An 18,600-nucleotide genomic window follows, 5' to 3' on the forward strand; every position below is an offset into this window, starting at 1 on the left:
GCTCTTGTTCTCTGTCATGTGAATCAAATAGTTCTGATTGTTCCATGTCTGTAGCAAGTGATTGCAAAAACTATAATTGCAAATGCAAGGGGATGGGGGACACCCAGCAAAGACTTAATAGATTTTTGTGGGCCGTGAGCTGTCAGAACTGTCATCTGTTCTAAAGTTACTGCTTCCAAGGACGTAGACTCCTCCACCTTTTTCTCTCCTGGTCGTTCGCAAAGTAATTGATGGTCTGGTTTCCTTATAAATTATGGTTGTGGTGATTGTGTGGGGAAAAAATGTTGAGAGGGACTTGAGATTCAGCATGCCTCTCTATCTAACCATGAGTATTAAATAATGCCTGTCTCTTGAACCACCAGTATTAAATAACTGAAGATAATATCCTTCCTATGTGAGTTCATGCTAGGAAAGAGATTAGCTAGGAGAAACATTTAAAGGCACTATATGACTAAGTAGTTTCCCTGGCTGACAGCTTTATTCTGAAATGGAGACAGAAGGGAAGTGGATTAAGCTAAAAAGTCTTTCTGCTCCTTCAAGGAGAACCAGTGCTGCAGCTGAAGATAGAGACATCTTTCGGGGCTTTTTACCTTTAATTTTATTGTGTCAACGCTGACTGTGATCGCCTTGGCATGGTCATCGGGTTTCTAAGTTAAACCCAAATTTGAATCCAAAGATCTCGTATGCCTTTTAGCTGTGAATAATATTCAGACACTGTCAGACTGGTTTAGCTTCTGTGGCAAACTTCCAGGGAACCGGCACCTTGGTTATTATCACTGTGGAACTCTGCTGGCCCAGCTGCCTTGTGTTTCAAGACTGGTACTGGCTTATGTGTACTGAGGCATGCTGTCTCAAGGGTTTTAACTGCTGTGTACCACTCTTACTGTCCCACATGATTTACATCTTATGGCTCATATGCAGAGCAAGTGATGCACAGATGTGATAAAAGGAATTTCTAGACTGTTACCACTTCACTGATAGATGAATGCAAGAGATAGACCATCTCCCTTGGGGAAAAAGTAACAAAATCAATATGCACTTCTCCTCTTGGAGTTTCTTTATTCCCTTTAATAGCCTTTCCAGAAACCCAAAATGTTGTTGTTTACCTGGCTCTGTTTTTTCCTTTGCTGGAAAGCAAAAGCTTTCTTTAATAGCAGTTTATATTTTGTCTTGTCCCTTAGTCTTCTGAGTTTTGCTGTTCTATGTGGAGTACAGATGTCCATGCGTTACAGTAATTACTGCATTTAAGCATTATGAGAGTTTAGCCAGAAACCTTCATTGCTTTGATAGCATAAGTTTTATTCAGCTACTGATGGTTTTCAATGACTCTTCCATCTGGGACTAGACTTACAGGGTCTGACTGCCTCCATGCTACTCCAAAAAATTGAAGCAGTCTGAAGTAACTCTGTATAGCTGAAGATGCTGTTTAGGGTAGATTTATAAGGTGTTTATAAAATGGGCTGGAAGGGATTAGTTCACAAACCAATAACTAAGTAGGTTGCAGTTGAATTTCTAGAACTCTGTTCTCTAAAACAAGGCTACCAATGAGCTGTGTAAAAGGTGTGCAACATAATCTACTTGAGAGGGGACTGGCCTGTAACAAAACAGTGCACAGTTGGATATCACAAATTACCTTGCCAAACTTATGTTTGTTTTTTTTTTTTTAAAAAAAAAACAAACAAAACCAAATAGGTCTATTTCAGACACTGTGTGCTCTGTTAAAAATACAGCCTGTGGCTGTAAAACAAAAACAACAAATAATTGCACTCCGCATACAGAGGCTAGTAGGAATATACACATTGCCAGTCCCAAAGTCCCTGTATGCCTTAGTGAGCGTGTTGCAAGGGTCATCGTGGCTGAGTTTCGTGTATCATGTGTCAAAGCCAGCATCTTCCCCTGCCCCGCTGATGGATTTAGTCTTCAATGCTGAATACGCTTGTAGTATTAGATTACAATGTGTGATAAATGTCCTTTTTGTAAGTGCTGTATGACTCATCTTTCCACAGTTGTGGTCTATCAGTTTACAAAACATAGGCAGCCAGCTGCACCTGCATGGAGCCTCCCTTGGAGTCAGTAGCTCATTTTGGGCACAGCAGCATGCTTATATGTTGGAAATTGAAGGTCAGGCTCTGTGATGACCATAAGGTTATGGGGTTATAAATTCAACAAAATTATGAAATGGGCTCAGACAGATGAAGATGGGCTTAAAAAATAAGTATAACTGCTGATACTGAAGGGAAAACAAGAAAGTGTGTGTGGGAATGAATGGAAAAGTTGAAGTTGCAGCCTTCTACTGCTTAGGCACACATTGGGACTGCTTGCACATGTTCTGTAGCTTGCTTGCAAGGGAATTTGATAATGAAAGGGAAACTTAAAAGAGCTTTTAGCTTTATGGATGTTCTCCATAGAATTGTAGAACCTTCATAGGAGGAAAATATTACTTGGAGATTTGACTTCTGAACATAAAATTTATGGCTCGTCCATATTTCATATGTACAAAGTAATAGCTAAGCTTGATCTGCTTTCACTGCTGGGAGCGCTATGGGAATTGGCTGTGATTTGGTGATTGGAAATTAAAGGACACAGCAGAAGTCATTGATTGAGGGATAAACTTGAGCAAAGAAAGTGAATATGAAGGGAAAAGTAGACATGGAAGGGGCCGCAGAAAGATACAGTGCAGAAGATGTAACTTGTGCTTCAGCTTAACCGTTGAGAGGAACTTGATCACAAATTGTTAAGAGTTGTAGTTCTTCATCAGATGAAGATGTCACTGCTGTCCTCTGAAGAACAAAGGCTTCTGATTTAGAGACAGAAAGTGGCTTCTGAAGCCCGTGTGCTGAGGATTGGACATTTGGGGTTTTTTGTGGGGTTTTTTTTTTGTTTGTTTTGGTTTTGTTTTTTTTTTTTTAACCGTATAGAAGTATTAAAAGCCATCTGCCAGACTTCTGTTACTTGATTGTGTAAGGGTGATACCAAGAATTCTTCTTTGGGAAGGGCCTTTACAAAAGGGTTGGATATTAAAAGCACAGAATATTTTGGGGATTAAAAGGAAGATCTATTTAAAACTACTTTTCTGGCCTTATTTTCTCCTTCTTGCAGCAGTGTGAAATGGTGCTGTGTTAACTGAAATTTGGACAAAAATGTTTGTTTCCAAACTTCCACTGGTCAAAACTACAGCTACTGAACCTAATCTTAAAATAATTTCAGATAAACAGAGAAGGGGCTCTGAGGGAAACAAAGCTCTCTCATATATATCAAGTATATTTTTTTCATTAAGTTCATTAGATGTAGTTCTGATAAATCAAAATTGTTTTTTTTGGAGGGGACAACTAGTTTTCTGAAAACACAGAAGAAAATGTTCCAAAAGAATTGAAAACTGTTAGAATATACCATGAACAAAAGGGAAGCACTCAGTGTACTGATCACTGTCAGTATAGTGAAACTTGGGTACTTGGGTATGTGGTGAGCTTTCATAGTTAACACTTTGTATTTTATTGGATTTACTGTTCCTGTGAAGGAGATGGAAGTATAAGGCAATCTACCCCCTTCCCCCTGCCCCACGAATGCATATTTGAGCTTTCTAGTTATTTATATGCCTATAGCAAAAATACATTTTTGACAGTATTGATAAACTGTGGAAATACTGCAAAAAATTGCAGCTTCTGCATGAGGTTATAGAGACACAGGAAAGCTAAACTACGTTTTTTCTTTCTTAAAAAGTGTGCGGGGAGAAGATGTCACCTATGTAACCTTGGGGTTTTTCCTCTATTACTTACACTGTTTCCATACTATGAAAGAAAGTACAGTTGTTTGGAGTGCACAACAGAGTGGAAATCACAAGAAACAGCAGCATCTCTTGTTTTCTTTTTTGTTTTCTTTTTTATATTTCAGTTGACCTTCATATCTGCTGCCTAGGTCTTGCTCAGCTTCAACAAAGTAACTAGCATCATCATTGTCCTCCTCCATCTTTTACTCATCTTCATCCTCTTCCCTGGCAACCTCATGAGATTCAATGCTAAAGATCTGGCTTTGCTGGCCAGGCGACCATCATGTTGTTTTGACAAGGAAGGAAAACTGAAGATTTGCAGAGTGGCTGGGGATGAAAAATTAATAGGTAAAAATGACTTGCACTGAAAACTACCCGTGCTTGATATACGTGTTTTCTGCAGTTGTCAGCTTACTGTTTCACTAATCACAGACACCTCGGAGTTTTCAGTTTTCTTCATTTAATGCTTGAGTGGTGCTAAATACTTTTCTAAATAAAGAAGTTTAAAGCCAGCTCTTTAGTTTGCTCAAGTTTTCAAGTTTTCTTTCTCATGTGCCTGAGAAACAGTACTTGGTCCTTAACATTGTTGTTGTTTTTTCCTGTGAAGAAAGGTTGTTTTTTATTACTAGTGATTGCTAGTCATCTGTCATTAATTGCCATGTTTTAAAATTTAGATATCCAGTTCCTCAGGACCCACCCCTCCCACTCTCAGAAACTATGTTCATTTATCATTATAGATTTTTCCATGGCTCACTTCCTGCCTTCTTTGCAGGTTTCTTCAGGCTTTTATGATTGTATTTTAAATGTTTTTCAATTTCCAGTAAGCTTGAATAAATGTCTGTTCCCTCGGTAGCTATTAGGAAATAGCTACTGTTTAGCTGTAAAATCAGTCCTAATATAATAATTTCAGCAATGGCAAATGTTTTATTTTAACTTGTTCCAGTTGATTTATATGTACTTTTATTCTATTAGGAAAAAAAACCCCAAACCAGCACAGACTCAGTTATGATAAGGGGCTGCAAAAATTTTGTGGCACATTTTCAGACTACTTTATACATTTTGTGATGACAAATAGCCTGAGTTTCTTGTAGAGGATGCAGCAAACTTTCTGGACAGAGTACTAGTGAGTATCCACTTCTGGCTGCTTTGGGGTTCCTCAACAGGATTCTCTCCCTGTATTCTCATCATAGGCAGCAAATCAAGCCCTGTCAGTGAATATCTGATATTTATGAAGATCTTTTGAATTTTTCTTCACTTATGAATATGTTGAGTGCTAGTATTGCTGCTAAAAACCTGATGTTGACCAGAGAAAGACCACACATTCATCTAGCCCAATATCATGGGCTATCTGTGCCATGGTCAGTGGTGGTAGATTCTAGGACAGTGTTTAAGAAGCTATACGTGTGTAGGATGTTCCTATTGCCCAGTAAATCCTTCTGGCTCTCAGCAATTAGATTATGACCCCTTGAGAGAAGGGTCATTTCTCTCCAGGCATTTTGGTTGCTGTGTATACTATCCACCGATAGACTTGTCATCGTTAGTCTGACTGATCTTTGGCCTTGCTTATTTTTTGCACTTACAAGGTTGTGACCTTCCCAATCCTGTATAAAAATAGCTTTTATTAGAAAAAGCTGCAGTGTGAATGTGATAGGATTCCTTCCTTCTGATGCCCGCAGGGTTCTGGAATTTAGTCTTAGCAGAGTCTTGTATTGTACTGTCAAACAACAGATTTGGATCTGATAACTGTGTTTAGATTTTAATTGGTGGATGTGCATCAATTTATATTACATTCTTTTCTGTATTGTTCGTGCACTTTAGTAGGTCTGGAAAGATCCAGAAACTTCAATTCCTTTTCTAAAAGAACCCCCAGATTATAACTGAAAAGAGTTATTGTAAGTCCCAGTGCCTGTGAGTGTAAACCTTCCACTTTCTTGTGGGGGAAAAGCTCTTCTGATTTTCACATGTTGCCTGTTACAGAATCACAGAATCAACCAGGTTGGAAGAGACCTCAGGGATCATCGAGTCCAACCGTTGCCCTTGCACCACCCTGTCAACTAGACCATGGCACTAAGTGCCATGTCCAGTCTTTTCTTAAACACATCCAGAGGTGGTGACTCCACCACCTCCCTGGGCAGCCCATTCCAATGTCTAATAACCCTTTCTGTAAAGAAATTCTTCCTGATGTCCAACCTGAACCTCCCCCTGTTGAAACATGTTAATTGAAATCAAGAGGAAAAGAGAATTTTATTTATTTATTTACAGTAACAAGACATCCCCCTGGTCAATATTATGTCTCTACTGGTGGCCAGCTTTGAGGGAAGTACAAGAGTTCCACAGAGGCAGGTGTGGAATAGCAGGACCTTAGGGCACAGCTGTTTTTTCAGCTCCCTAGCAATTTGAGGCTGGCTACTGTCTGGAGATGTGGGATTTCATGTGCCATCTCAAAAATAAAAAAGATTAAATCTTGTGTAAAAATGTTCCTTCTTCTGTTAAGAAGTAATGTAGGGTTTGTCTAAAGAGATCACGTTTGTCTGTGAGATCTCTATGTGTATATACGTATATGTATCTATCTGTACCTACAGATATATATACAAGTGCTTTTTTAAAAAGAAAAATGATAGAATTTTAAAAATTACTAGTTTAGGAAGAATAACTTTTTAAAGTTGTTTTTTTTTTTGACCCACTCACCAACCCTAAAGTTCTGAAACATTCCCTGTTCTTAAAAGTTTGATTACGTGCCTGCATGTGTGTATAAACAGAAATTTGTTGTTATTCCCATTGGTTAAGCACTTTTAAAAAGTGTAGTAAAACAGTAATAGCAAAGTGACTGTAAATTTTTAGGTCTCATTTGCTCATTTTTTTTTATTTTCTGAAAATCTTAAATTCAGATCAGCATGTTCTAATCTAACTGGAATAGCAAATGTTTTTGTGTCTTAATGAGGATTATATTTCATTTCTTGAAATGATGGAAGCAAGAGCTATTCCATGCTAAAGGGGCTGTTTCTGCTCCCATGTGAGGATAAGAGGGAAAAGCAGAGACAACACAGTTGAGAGTATGCCGCAGTCACACAATTCTCTCAGCTGCAGAGTAGAAGAAACCTTCTGGGAAGTTATTTGGCATTTAACAGCATGTTGTACATAGGCAGCTGCTGAGTGAAGCTGGCTTTTTTTGGTTAATGATTTTCTTTTCTGACCTTTATAACTAATGCATCTTCTTTAAGAAGCATTTAATGTGTGAAGACAAAAGGTTGTTTTTATTAATCTCTTATTTCTTTGCATACAGAACCAAGAGAGAGATGGTGCCGACTAAAAGGAAATCTGCTTTTTCTAATGAAAAATAAGGTAATTCATTTTCCTACTGCTTTTCTTGATATGTTAGTCTAATCTGTAAGAACGTGAGTAATCCTTTTTCATTATAGCTATTGCTGTTGTGCTTTTAGGGACCAAAAAAAAAAAACCCAAACCACTATGATTAGAGCAGTGGAGATGAAAAGAAATCCATTGTTTGCCTTCTGTAACGCTAGGTATTCTTCATGAGATCAGCATCCTTTAGCTGAATCATGAATAGTCTATGTCCAGGTTCTGCTCATAACATACACGAGTCTAAATCCAGAATTACTCCACCAAATCCACTGGAATAATGAAAGCAAAACCTCACAGCTACATGAGGTGTTCTGGTAATGTTCAAGATGGAATTTCAGACCCCTACTATGATTTTTTAGTGTGGTTTTGTAACTAAATTTGTTATGAAAAGTGGTGTTATTTTCTCTTCCTTTGTTGTAAAGAACAATTATATGCCTAAAGTGAAGGGCCTATTTAAAATAGGGTTTGACCCTGACACACAATGGAAGTCTTGCAGGAGCTGCTGAGAGCCCACATTTGACATTGGCTTTATTAGGAGTTGAGGCCACTCATCCTCTGGAAGGAGCAAGCACTGTGTGGAGTTGCTCTTTTTCTTGCCTTTTCTGTCTGATATAACACTGCTTCTGTAATTGCCTGAAAATAGCACTGGATTGTAAAGAATTTAGGCAGTAGTATGAAGCTTGAGACGCTTACCTGTTAACAGTAAGTATTTTATAATTGGCTCTGAGGATATTTTTATCCTGTATGGACCAGCATTTGGATGGAAATGATAGTACCGCTTGACAGATTGTATATTAAGTTTGAAAGATTTTTCAATGTGATATAGTGATGAATGTGCACATATGGTATACTTTTAAAGCAGTATTTGCTTTCAAAGCACTGTTCAGGAGCATGTGATAGATTTCTGTATGTATGCAAACAAAATGAGACAGTATTATGTAAAGGTTTCTCTGGCTTGAGTTTCATATGGCTGCATTCCCTTGGATGGTAAAAGGACCAAGAAGTTTTATGTAGGTGAAAGCAAGCTCATGGCCACCCCTTTGTTGCACCCTCGTATGTTATCATTCTGCTGTATTACTTGCAGAAACTATTTTTAGTAAAGGGCCCTAAGTTTCAAACTAGTCTCTTCTATTCCATGTTCCTCCAACCATCCTATTTTTCATGGGAGCCTGTGGCATTTTGTAAAAGAGTTTCAGGAAATATTTTGATCAACTTTGGAGCTGTGAAGAGAGAAGTAGGATAGTTTTGCTGAAATCAAATGTAGCCATCAGTTTGGCTCTGGAAATGTAGAGAATTAATGTTACTATACTAGAGGGTTTAGTGTGGAGTGGTACTCAGGTTCATATGGTGTGTGCTGTTTTTTTGTTTGTGTTTTTTTTTTTTTTTAATGTGTAAATGAGGTGCAGGTGGATGGAATGAGGCAATCTCAGTTGGACCAGCAAATCAACTAACCCACTAGGTCCACTCAGGCTGTTCAAATGCAAAGCTGTATTTTGAGAAACTTGGAGGATGAGACACAAATTAATGACTTGTTACTGAAATGATTTAGGCTTGCAGTAAATAAATGGGAATTCCCCTTGAAATACTGTGGTTTGACTGAACCAGTTGAATAGGTGGGTGATTTTTATCTTTGTCTAGGTCAGTGCTAGAAAACTGCATCTCATTCTGGTCTCCTTGTTTAAAGAAGTTTTCAAAATCTGCAGAAGTTATGGAAGGAACCAGGAGATTTGTAAAATTTTAGTTTACCAAAGAGCTTTAATGTTGATTAATGTCGAACGGTTTTCAAATGGTGATTTTATTTGGTTGTGGAGCCTCCTTCTCTGGAGGACGCGTTCCTGTGTGATGTGGTCTAGGTAGTCCTGCTCCGGCAGGGGGATTGGGCTAGATGATCTTTCGAGGTCCCTTCCAATCCCTAACATTCTGTGATTCTGTGATTTATCACGTTCTTTCTTTAATTAGGGAGATCACAATAATAGAAAAAGTTGGAAATTGAAGTCGGACAAATTCAAATGAATGCAGGATGATGGGCCACTGAAACCCAAGTGTGATGAGAGATAGTGGGTTTTAAAATGTCACAACTTACTAGGCTGAGTACAGAAACCACTGAGTGATTAAAGGGCAGTGTCTTACAACAGATCAAACTAAATGATGTAGCACTTCCAAGTCAGGTTATATCCTAGGAATTTGTGAAACGGTCATTTTCAGAGGCTTCATCTGTTGGGTAATGTGAAGGATAGTTTCTTTGACAAAGACAGATCTCTCTTGAATCTCAAATCCCTGTTTCAAAGGATGCAATTTATAGGAATGCTAAGTAAAATAAAAGCAATTTGTGTGCTCTGAGGACAGAAGGAGTGTACCCTGTATTTCATATTTTTTTTTCCCCCCTTCTCATTCTAGAAATGAACAGACATCCCATCTGAAGCAGTTTCTTGATGTAGGAAATCGTAGTTTGAATTTTGGGAGTGTAGTTTGCCACGATAATAACCAAAAATAGTCTTATCATAAAAGTTATTAAGCATCTTAATAAGCATAGCTGCCAATTTTCTGCTTTTTAATATCCTACTGAAACCTTTGCTAATTCAAGTAATGTAGTGTGTGAAATATGTGCCCAGAACAGCGCTGATGAAGCCATGTTCCTATTTTTGTTGCTGGAACCTGACTTGGCTTATGGCTTGACATGGCAGAAGAGTGACTCTAGTGTTTTACAAGCTGATCTGAATGCTGAACAGTTAACTCCAGAAGTCACTGTCATGCAATGAAGATTGATTTGCTGCTATTCATTAATTGCTGTCAGAGGCACGTGTATGATTGTGTATACAAATGCTTATAGTTTAATGACAGACTCTCATTCTAGTTCAAGTGTACATAAATTATACTACTTGCATAAGAAGAATCTTCTCTATGAAATGGCAAAGGATGCTTCCCGACTTATCTGTGCTGTAAATCTTAGGTAGCATGGAAGTACATTTTCAGTGTAGGGAAAAAATGTTTATTCCTCCACTTTATTGTATTTGGATGCAGCAGAATAACTTATTAGGGATCTTAAAGGCATTTATTTTCCCTGGTCTAGCGGTGGAGCTGGTTATTTTGGACTTGGGAGTGGGTTAAGCATCCTCGCAGCTAAACTGAGGAAGTGTGGTCTGGATGATGGGGTAGTGAGGTGGATTGTGAACTGGCTGAAGGAAAGAAGCCAGAGAGTGGTGGTCAATGGGACAGAGTCCAGTTGGAGGCCTATGTCTAGCGGAGTCCCTCAAGGGTCGGTACTGGGACCAGTTCTATTCAATATATTCATTAATGACTTGGATGAGGGAATAGAGTGCACTGTCAGCAAGTTCGCTGATGACACAAAACTGGGAGGAGTGGCTGACACACGGGAAGGCTGCGCAGCCATTCAGAGGGACCTAGACAGGCTGGAGAGTTGGGTGGGGAGAAACTTAATGAAATATAACAAGGGCAAGTGTAGAGTCCTGCATCTGGGCAAGAACAACCCCATGTACCAGTACAAGTTGGGGGCAGACCTGTTGGAGAGCAGCGTAGGGGAAAGGGACCTGGGGGTCCTAGCGGACAGCAGGATGACCATGAGCCAGCAGTGTGCCCTTGTGGCCAAGAAGGCCAATGGCATCCTGGGGTGTATTGGAAGGGGTGTGATTAGCAGGTCACGAGAGGTTCTCCTTCCCCTCTACTCTGCCCTGGTGAGGCCGCATCTGGAGTATTGTGTCCAGTTCTGGGCCCCTCAGTTCAAGAAGGACAGGGAACTGCTAGAGAGAGTCCAGCGCAGAGCCACGAAGATGATTAAGGGAGTGGAACATCTCCCTTATGAGGAGAGGCTGAGGGAGCTGGGTCTCTTTAGCTTGGAGAAGAGGAGACTGAGGGGTGACCTCATTAATGTTTATAAATATGTAAAGGGCAAGTGTCATGAGGATGGAGCCAGGCTTTTCTCAGTGACATCCCTTGACAGGACAAGGGGCAATGGGTGCAAGCTGGAACACAGGAGGTTCCACATAAATATGAGGAAAAACTTCTTTACGGTGAGGGTGACCAAACACTGGAACAGGCTGCCCACAGAGGTTGTGGAGTCTCCTTCTCTGGAGACATTCAAAACCCGCCTGGACGTGTTCCTGTGTGATATGGTCTAGATAATCCTGCTCCGGCAGGGGGATTGGACTAGGTGATCTTTCGAGGTCCCTTCCAATCCCTAACATTCTGTGATTCTGTGATTAAGAAGAAGACCTACGTGTAGGTGTGAGACACAGTCTAGCATCTGCTAGTGTTAGTGAAACTTTTTGCCTTTGTAGACTTCAGTGTGATGTGTGTGGTTTTATTGTGGTGTGGGTAGTTGGGTGGTTTTGGGGTTTTTTTTTGTTGTTTTCCCCCCCCCCCCCCCCCCCCCCCCCCCCCCCCCCCCCCCCCGCCCCAGCTTGGTTACCTACCATATTGTATTGGTTGTAGGTGGTAAAGTTACAGTAGTGAGGGGTCTGCAGGAGTGGCCTCCGAGAAAAGGTCAGGGGCTCTGCAACAGACCCACGACAGGACACAGCTGTACCCATCAGTAAAGCAAGTGGTACCTCTGGGAAAATGTATTTAAGAAAGGGCAAAATGCTTCACAGTAGTGAGGAAGTGTGAGAAACAGCCCTGCAAACACCAAGGTTAGAGAAGAAGGAGAAGAAGGATCTCCAGGTGCAGGAACAGATATTCTCCTGCAGCCTGTGGAAGAGACCATGCCAGAGCATGTAGATGTGCCCTGAATGATCTGCAGCCCATGGCCAGCCCGCACTGGAGCAGGTTCTTCTGGAAGGAACTGTAGCCCATGGAGAGGACCCACGCTGGAGCAGGTCTTACTGTCTGCAGCCCATGGGAGGGACCCCATGTTGGATCAGGGGGAAAGTGTGAGGAGGAAGGAGTGGCAGAGAGGAAGTGTTATGAACTGACCACAACCCCGTTCCTTTTCCCTGATGTGCCACTTGGGGGGTGGGGAGGAGGAGGTAGAGGAGTTGAGAATGAGGGAGTGAAGTTGAGCCTTGGGAGAAAGGGGGATGGGAAGAGGCTGCTTTAGTTCTTGTCTTTGTTTCTCACCATCCAGGTCTATTTTAATTGTCAATAAACTAAATTATTTTCCCTAGGTTGAGTCTGTTTTGCTTGTGATGGTAATTGGTAAGTGATCTCTCTTTCTTCATCTTGACGTACAAGCTTTTAAATTTTATTTTCTCCACCAGTCTGGTTAAGAAGGGGGACTGAGAGAGCAGCTGGGTGGGTGGCTGGCAGCCTGCCACGGTCGACCAACCACAGATATGATCTCCTATGGGAACTGTATGTTGTTAATACCTTCCTGCGTGAAGTCCTAAAACCTCGAGTTTATCTCTGTAGGCTTTCTGTCCACTTCTTAGGAACTGGCAGATGTGTGCATTTGCATCCTATGAAACAGTGTTTTGAAGGCAGTAGTTTTGAAACTGTGCTCCCTAAAGCCATGGTCAGCAGTGTGACTGGGCTGGGGAACCTAGTACCTGACAGGGCTTCTGGAGAGAAGTTTGACATCATGATGATCTTGGAGCAATTCTCATGGATCCTAGTCCAAAATACTTAAAAGTAGTAGCATTAGATAGTGTTTTCAAAACAGTTAAGGTTTGGAACTAGAAAGCAATATGTGCTTCACCTAAAGTATGTGGGTTATTCAGTTATTTACGTAGATTCCACCCAGTTCCAGCCTGGGAGGTACTTTCTTCCAGAACTCATGTGAGTGGGAAATGGGGAGGAAGATTGCTGGGCAACAGTTGCTAATGTGTATAGTAAGTATTATATACTTATGTGCCTTTTTTTCATTGGTATAGGAGGGGACTTTTGATTAGAAGTTTCAGATCTCTTTGGAGATTGCAGTATTGTGTACTGGTTTTGTTTTTAATTACAGATCTGAATTTATAGCAATAGTTTTCTCTTGTATTTTTATTTTAAAGAATAGTGCATATTTTTGTATCAAATGTCATGCTGTGTCATTTCCTTGTTGTTTTCTGTTCATAAGTCCTTCTGAATAACTTTCTGGGTTTTTTTCCAAGCAAGAAGTAAACAGATTACTTTAACCTTTCTCAATCCCTTGTAATCCTCATGCCAGTTCAGGGCTGGATTTCTCTCTTTATTTTTTCTTTTTCTTTTTTTTTTTTTTTTTTCCTCCATCTCACACCTGTGGTTAGAAAACCTAAACTGTTCTTTGCTACATATGTGTGAATTTGGAGTGATTGCTACTGAAGTAAAGCAAGCAGCTACCTAACGCATCTATGGTTCATTTTCCCATATACTAATATTCCCAAATGGTAATGCTGATACTTAGCCAGTTTTGTGAATTACTTTGCAATCTAAACATAAAAAGGTACGCTAAAAAGTACAATTATGTTTTTGCGTCTCAGTAATAGCTCCAGAGGGGTTGTTATGTTCTATTGAGTAAACATTTTGACATTCCTACTTATTTTTGAATACGTATTTAGGAATTTATTTAAAAATGGATTTTTGATCAATAGTCTGTACTGGATTCTCTAGAAGAGTCATTAGTGTCTATTGTGTAAATCTTTCTTAGTTTGTGGTTTAATGACTGTATGGAGGTAACCATTCCAATCTATTAGGTTGGTTTGTCCATGTACTGGCTCAATAAACTCATGCTGCTTTTGTGTGTGAAATGTTGCATTTTAAGACTTTTATAATGTATTGATTTTTTAAAATTATCATGTAGAAGGAAAGAAGTTTAGTTATATGGATGACCGTACTTACAATAAAAGCTGTTATGAGTGATGAAAGTATCTTAAATTAGCAGTCGTATTTCACACATAAAATTATAAATTTTTTTTCCTCTAATCTAAGCAATGTTGTGATAGCAAACTTGTATGGCACGTTTGTACTGTGGTGAATCTATATATTTGTTTCCTAACCCCCTAAAAACAAGGGATATATGTTGAAGAAATGACAAACTTCACTATGCAGGTGTAAATTAGAGTGCTATAATACACCTAATGCCAGAGAGAATTAAGTAAAAGGTGGTGAATATTTTGAGACTCCTTTTGTAATGAATTACCTTTGCTTGAACCAAATGCATTGTTGGGCTTAAGATTTTGTACACAAGATTAATGAGCAAATCTAAATCGTTGTGCTGTCAATAATCACAAGCTTTCTTTCAATGTTTGTGGAAGCTTAACATAAATTATGTTGTTACAGCATTTATCACAAGTGTAATGTATTATTAACAGTTGGCAGAAAAGCCTCAAAGTAAGATTTCAGATTGACTCATAAATCAATAACCACAGAACCATGTGCAAGGTAGAAATAATAGAATAATGACATACTTCTGAGGTTCTGATGTGAATTACGTTGTAATGCAGCTGTGAAAATGTTACTTGGGTTTTCATGGCGTAGTTGTGTGTAAGTTCTGCCATAAAAATGTGAGAATGAATCAATGAATCTTCTCTGCAGTCAGGCAGGCATACACAATGTATTTTCAGCGTTTCAGCATAGCTGTATAGCTTTAGTATTTTCCTTTCCAATTTGGTATCTTTAAAATATTATTACAGAGTGAGATTGGTTTATTAGGTAAATATAAAGCTGTGGAGCCTTTTCTGGTCTGTTGGACTATGGGGTTTTCTGTGTGTGTGGTTTAGCATTCTGTAAGTCAGTGATCTCTACAGGGCATCTTCAAATAAAAGTGTCTCTTCTGGCTAAGGATGTACTTTTTATAAACCATTTTCCAGCAGTGATTTCAACTTTCTAGAGCATGCTGCGTATCAGTTTAAGTGTTAAGGTCTGAGCAGCCAGAATAAGTGTTGCTGCACTGAGTAGCATTGCTTTGGGATTCAGTGTCATTGCTGATGTGGTTTTTGGCTAAATACTACATGTGTGATACTGGTTGTGACCATGTTTTGCAATGTCTGTAAGCTGAGAAGCAGGTAAGTGTATCTATGTCTGTAATGTAATATCACTTCAGTAAGTTTCAGTGAAATATGTTGTTGCTGTGTTGGTAAGATTTAGATTTACAGTAGGAAGTGTGCTAAATAGAGAGGGAAGCAGGAAATGACAAAACTGGCACAGGCAGACCTGGAAGCCCTATCACCCCTTACATGGCTCAAAAGTCTTAGAGTGTTTCTGAGCATTCTCAGCCTCAACCTTGTGCATACTTCTGCCTGCACTTAACTGAGATGTGGGTTGTCCTCTTACTGTTGGAGTGAGGTTTTTATATAACAATACACACATGTGCATATACATAAGTTAAATACCAGGCAGTGTTCAGTTAAGAACTCAAATGAATTTGGTTGTGTTCAAATGTGAGAGAAGGAATGTTGCCATGTGGGCTTTTTAACCTGCCTTAGTAAGGTGTTGTGTCCTGTTACTGTAGTCATGCATTCAAGTCAGTGAGACATCTTGTATATATTTAAAGTCCCTTACTTACATTGGGCCGCTTTTTAAACAACCAGTTGTGTTCCCCCTTATGTTATACTATAAAGGCATTTTAGAATGTTTCTTTTTTTTAATTTAAAGAGTAGATTTTTTTTTAAAGATTTCTTGATTGTTTTAGCCATATTGGATTGAAGGAATGCTATGCAGAGAATTCTGTGCTGCTGTAAACTCCAGACTTAAAACCCTACTAGACATGATGTACATAATGCCAGTGTAGTGTTAGGAGGGAGGAAGCTGCTGCCTTCACGCTGCTTATGAAGAGAGAATGTGGGGAGCATGAAGTTGTCTGGAGTAGCTGGGGCAGAACAGTAAGTAGACAAGCATAACCCTTGATTTCCTTAGTAGCTGTTCCTCCAAAGCAGTTGTAATGCTGACCCAGACCCATATATTTTGGGAGTCCTAAAGACCACTGCAAGCCCAGTGACACCAGAATGCCATGTGTCCTTGGGGTAGCAAGGGCACACTGAGCTTTCGTTACTGAGAGTCTGTGCAGTACCACTAAGGTATATGTGCTGACTGTTGTTGCAGTTGACTTTCCAACAGTACTTGAAACTAATTTATAACCATCAAGTAATGAGAATAATTATTTGCTCTTCTTTTTACTATGAATTGAAAGACTTTGTATCTCTTTTTTCCCAGCTTAACAGGATCCTGGCAAGCCCTACTGCCTTTTTACCATCTTTGATTCCCTCATTTATGTTGCTGCTTCTCCTTCCTGCCTCCCGATGTTACTGACTTGCTCTCCAGATAGTGAAGCACTCCCTTCCTTTCCACTGCTGTCGGAGGCAGACCTTTCTTATAACCTGTGCTTGCTTTGAAGATTCCATTCTGTCTCCTGGTTTTCTTCTGTGTTTGCTTTCATCTCTTGCTTAACTTGTTCCGTAACGTCTTCCTTTCCTTTAGCTTTTTCATGGCATTAGCATGCTTTCCTTCTTCCTTTTTCATGCCTACCTGTCCTTGACCTGTGTGCTTCCCTAGCTGTGCTCATTACTATCTTTGATATCTGAAGTCTATTACTACTTAGTTTACAGTGTCACCAGTTGCATTTCCATCCCAGTATCCTCCCTGATCCTGTTGCTCTCCCTTGCACTTTACAGAACAGTCTTTTACTAATCTCCTTTGAATAACCTCTTCTGAATGAGAGCTAAGAAGCATCTGTTGTTCATTCAACTGCATCCCACTTCCTGCACTAGCTCACCCTCTGACTGTGTCTACATTTTCTCCTGGTTATTCCCAACTTCTTCCTTTGATTGTAGTCTTTTTGGGGATTCATGATGTGCTGTGCCTAGAGTTGAAGTATATATAAGAAAAATGTAACTTAAAACTGCATATTCTTCAGTACCAAATTGCACCTAGATCTGCCTCAGTACCTGTTTGTCCAAACAACATTTTCATCTTGCCTTTCAGAGACCTCTTCCTGTGCATTTAGCCGTGAATTCAATTTAAACAGGAATCAAACAGCTGCTTAATCTTTCCTGTCAAGTTCTTCCTCCCATTGCTTTTGATGGCTGAAGCAAACATCACTTCTCTTCCTGCTACTCATACCATTTTTAACATTGCTTTCAACAGGAATGTGTTTCTAAGTACTCATGTTCTGGCTTTGTCTCTGTTTTGCAGATTCTTTTTAAGATAGACTACTCTTTCCATCTCTATCACCTAAAACTCTGGACTGGGATAATCTTATTTTGCATTTTCATTTACTGAAATATCCTTCTTTTGATCTCGAGATGATATTTGGTTATATCCATTAGAGCTCTTGCAAAAATAATTTTCGTAGGCTTTTGACTGTTACTCTTTCCTTTGCATCTGACTCTCGTGTCCTTCCTTTTGTAAGCTCTTTATTTTCACTGTGAAGATTTTTCCCAGTCACCAGTACCCTACCTGTTCTTCATTTAAAGTTCTTCTGATTCTGAGCTGTGTCCAGCACACCGTGCCTGCTCTCATAGATCTGTGAAACCAACAAGGAAGTACTAAAACAAGACACTAAAAAGTGTAATCTCATTATCTTCCTTTAAGTTCTGCCTTTACAAATGTTCTTTGCTATGATGCTTACAAGAAGTTCACAATGATAATGCCATTTTTTTTTTTAATGTTTATTGGCTTTCATGTGGGCTGACATGGGCTTGCATGTCTGTGGTGTATAAACTCTCCAGCTTTCATGTGGTTTAACAGATGTGTTCTGTAGCTATATGATGGATAATATCATAGGGTCCTGTAGGCCTTGATCTGCATTCATAAACGCTCTGGTGATATATATAAACATTTAATCTGAGCAAATCACTGAATTTGTAAGTGTTATCTAATGGTATTAGCTAGATCTTATTTTTTTATAATTGTTTGTGTTCTCCGCTATTCCTGCAGGAATTGGTATAATTGCATAATAGATGGAATTGTATATGTTACATAATTGGCAGCAATCAAGCACCAATCTTGTTTAGACTAGATAATTGTGTAGATAACTCTATTTAACAAAAGATTATAGAGCATCCCCATGCAGTTCGGTCTTGGTTCACTGGCTTTTGCTGTATTTGGTGTTGCAGTTAACCCTGTGGTGTTTGTCAAAGAACGCGGGGTCTGGCAGATGTTTTTGTTGGGCAGCTTCATGCATGGCTGCAGAGAGACTCCTGGGGCTGGGTAGGCATTTGCTATTTGAGATAAGTTTGCAGGATCACGACTCTGTTAGCTTCCATAGCTATTTTGGGAGACTTGGGTGAGAATTTTTGCAATGGAAGCTACTGTTTTTAGAGTCGAGTCTTACAGTTGTCTGGTTTTGGTGAGAGAAGGCCCGATAGCTATATTGGAAGCAAGAAAGGCTTTGAAATCGTGTGCGCAAGTGCCGAGCGGGCAATGTGTAGCAGTCTCTAGCTGAGTAGACTGCAACTAAAATACTTGGCAGTTACCTCACTGAATATTAGCTCTTAACACATGAAAGAAACAGAGAGATGGAGGAAGACTAATAATGTGAGTGGATTAACATGCCTACACTAAGAGACAACTCCTGCTGCGGTCTGTGAATCTGCACTGAAGAGAATAATAGAAATGTT

At 39.6% G+C, this 18,600-nt stretch overlaps 1 protein-coding gene across 7 annotated transcripts in view; it reads left to right on the plus strand.

Moving 5' to 3' along the window:
* Nucleotides 1–18,600, plus strand: part of INPP4B (inositol polyphosphate-4-phosphatase type II B) — a 332,333-nt gene that overhangs the window by 37,776 nt on the left and 275,957 nt on the right. For 6 of the 7 annotated variants that reach the window (XM_068404348.1, XM_068404356.1, XM_068404352.1 and 3 more), the window contains exons 2-3: nucleotides 3,892–4,114; nucleotides 7,050–7,108. In XM_068404348.1, the coding sequence (XP_068260449.1) occupies nucleotides 4,003–4,114; nucleotides 7,050–7,108 (171 nt within the window). In that variant the 5' untranslated portion in view covers nucleotides 3,892–4,002. Of the gene's footprint in view, nucleotides 1–3,891; nucleotides 4,115–7,049; nucleotides 7,109–18,600 lie in introns of those variants that run through there. The other variant, XM_068404353.1, reaches the window with a different exon arrangement.

The sequence above is a fragment of the Nyctibius grandis genome, chromosome 6 (genome assembly GCF_013368605.1).
Source record: "Nyctibius grandis isolate bNycGra1 chromosome 6, bNycGra1.pri, whole genome shotgun sequence".
Classification (NCBI taxonomy): Eukaryota; Metazoa; Chordata; class Aves; order Nyctibiiformes; family Nyctibiidae; genus Nyctibius; species Nyctibius grandis.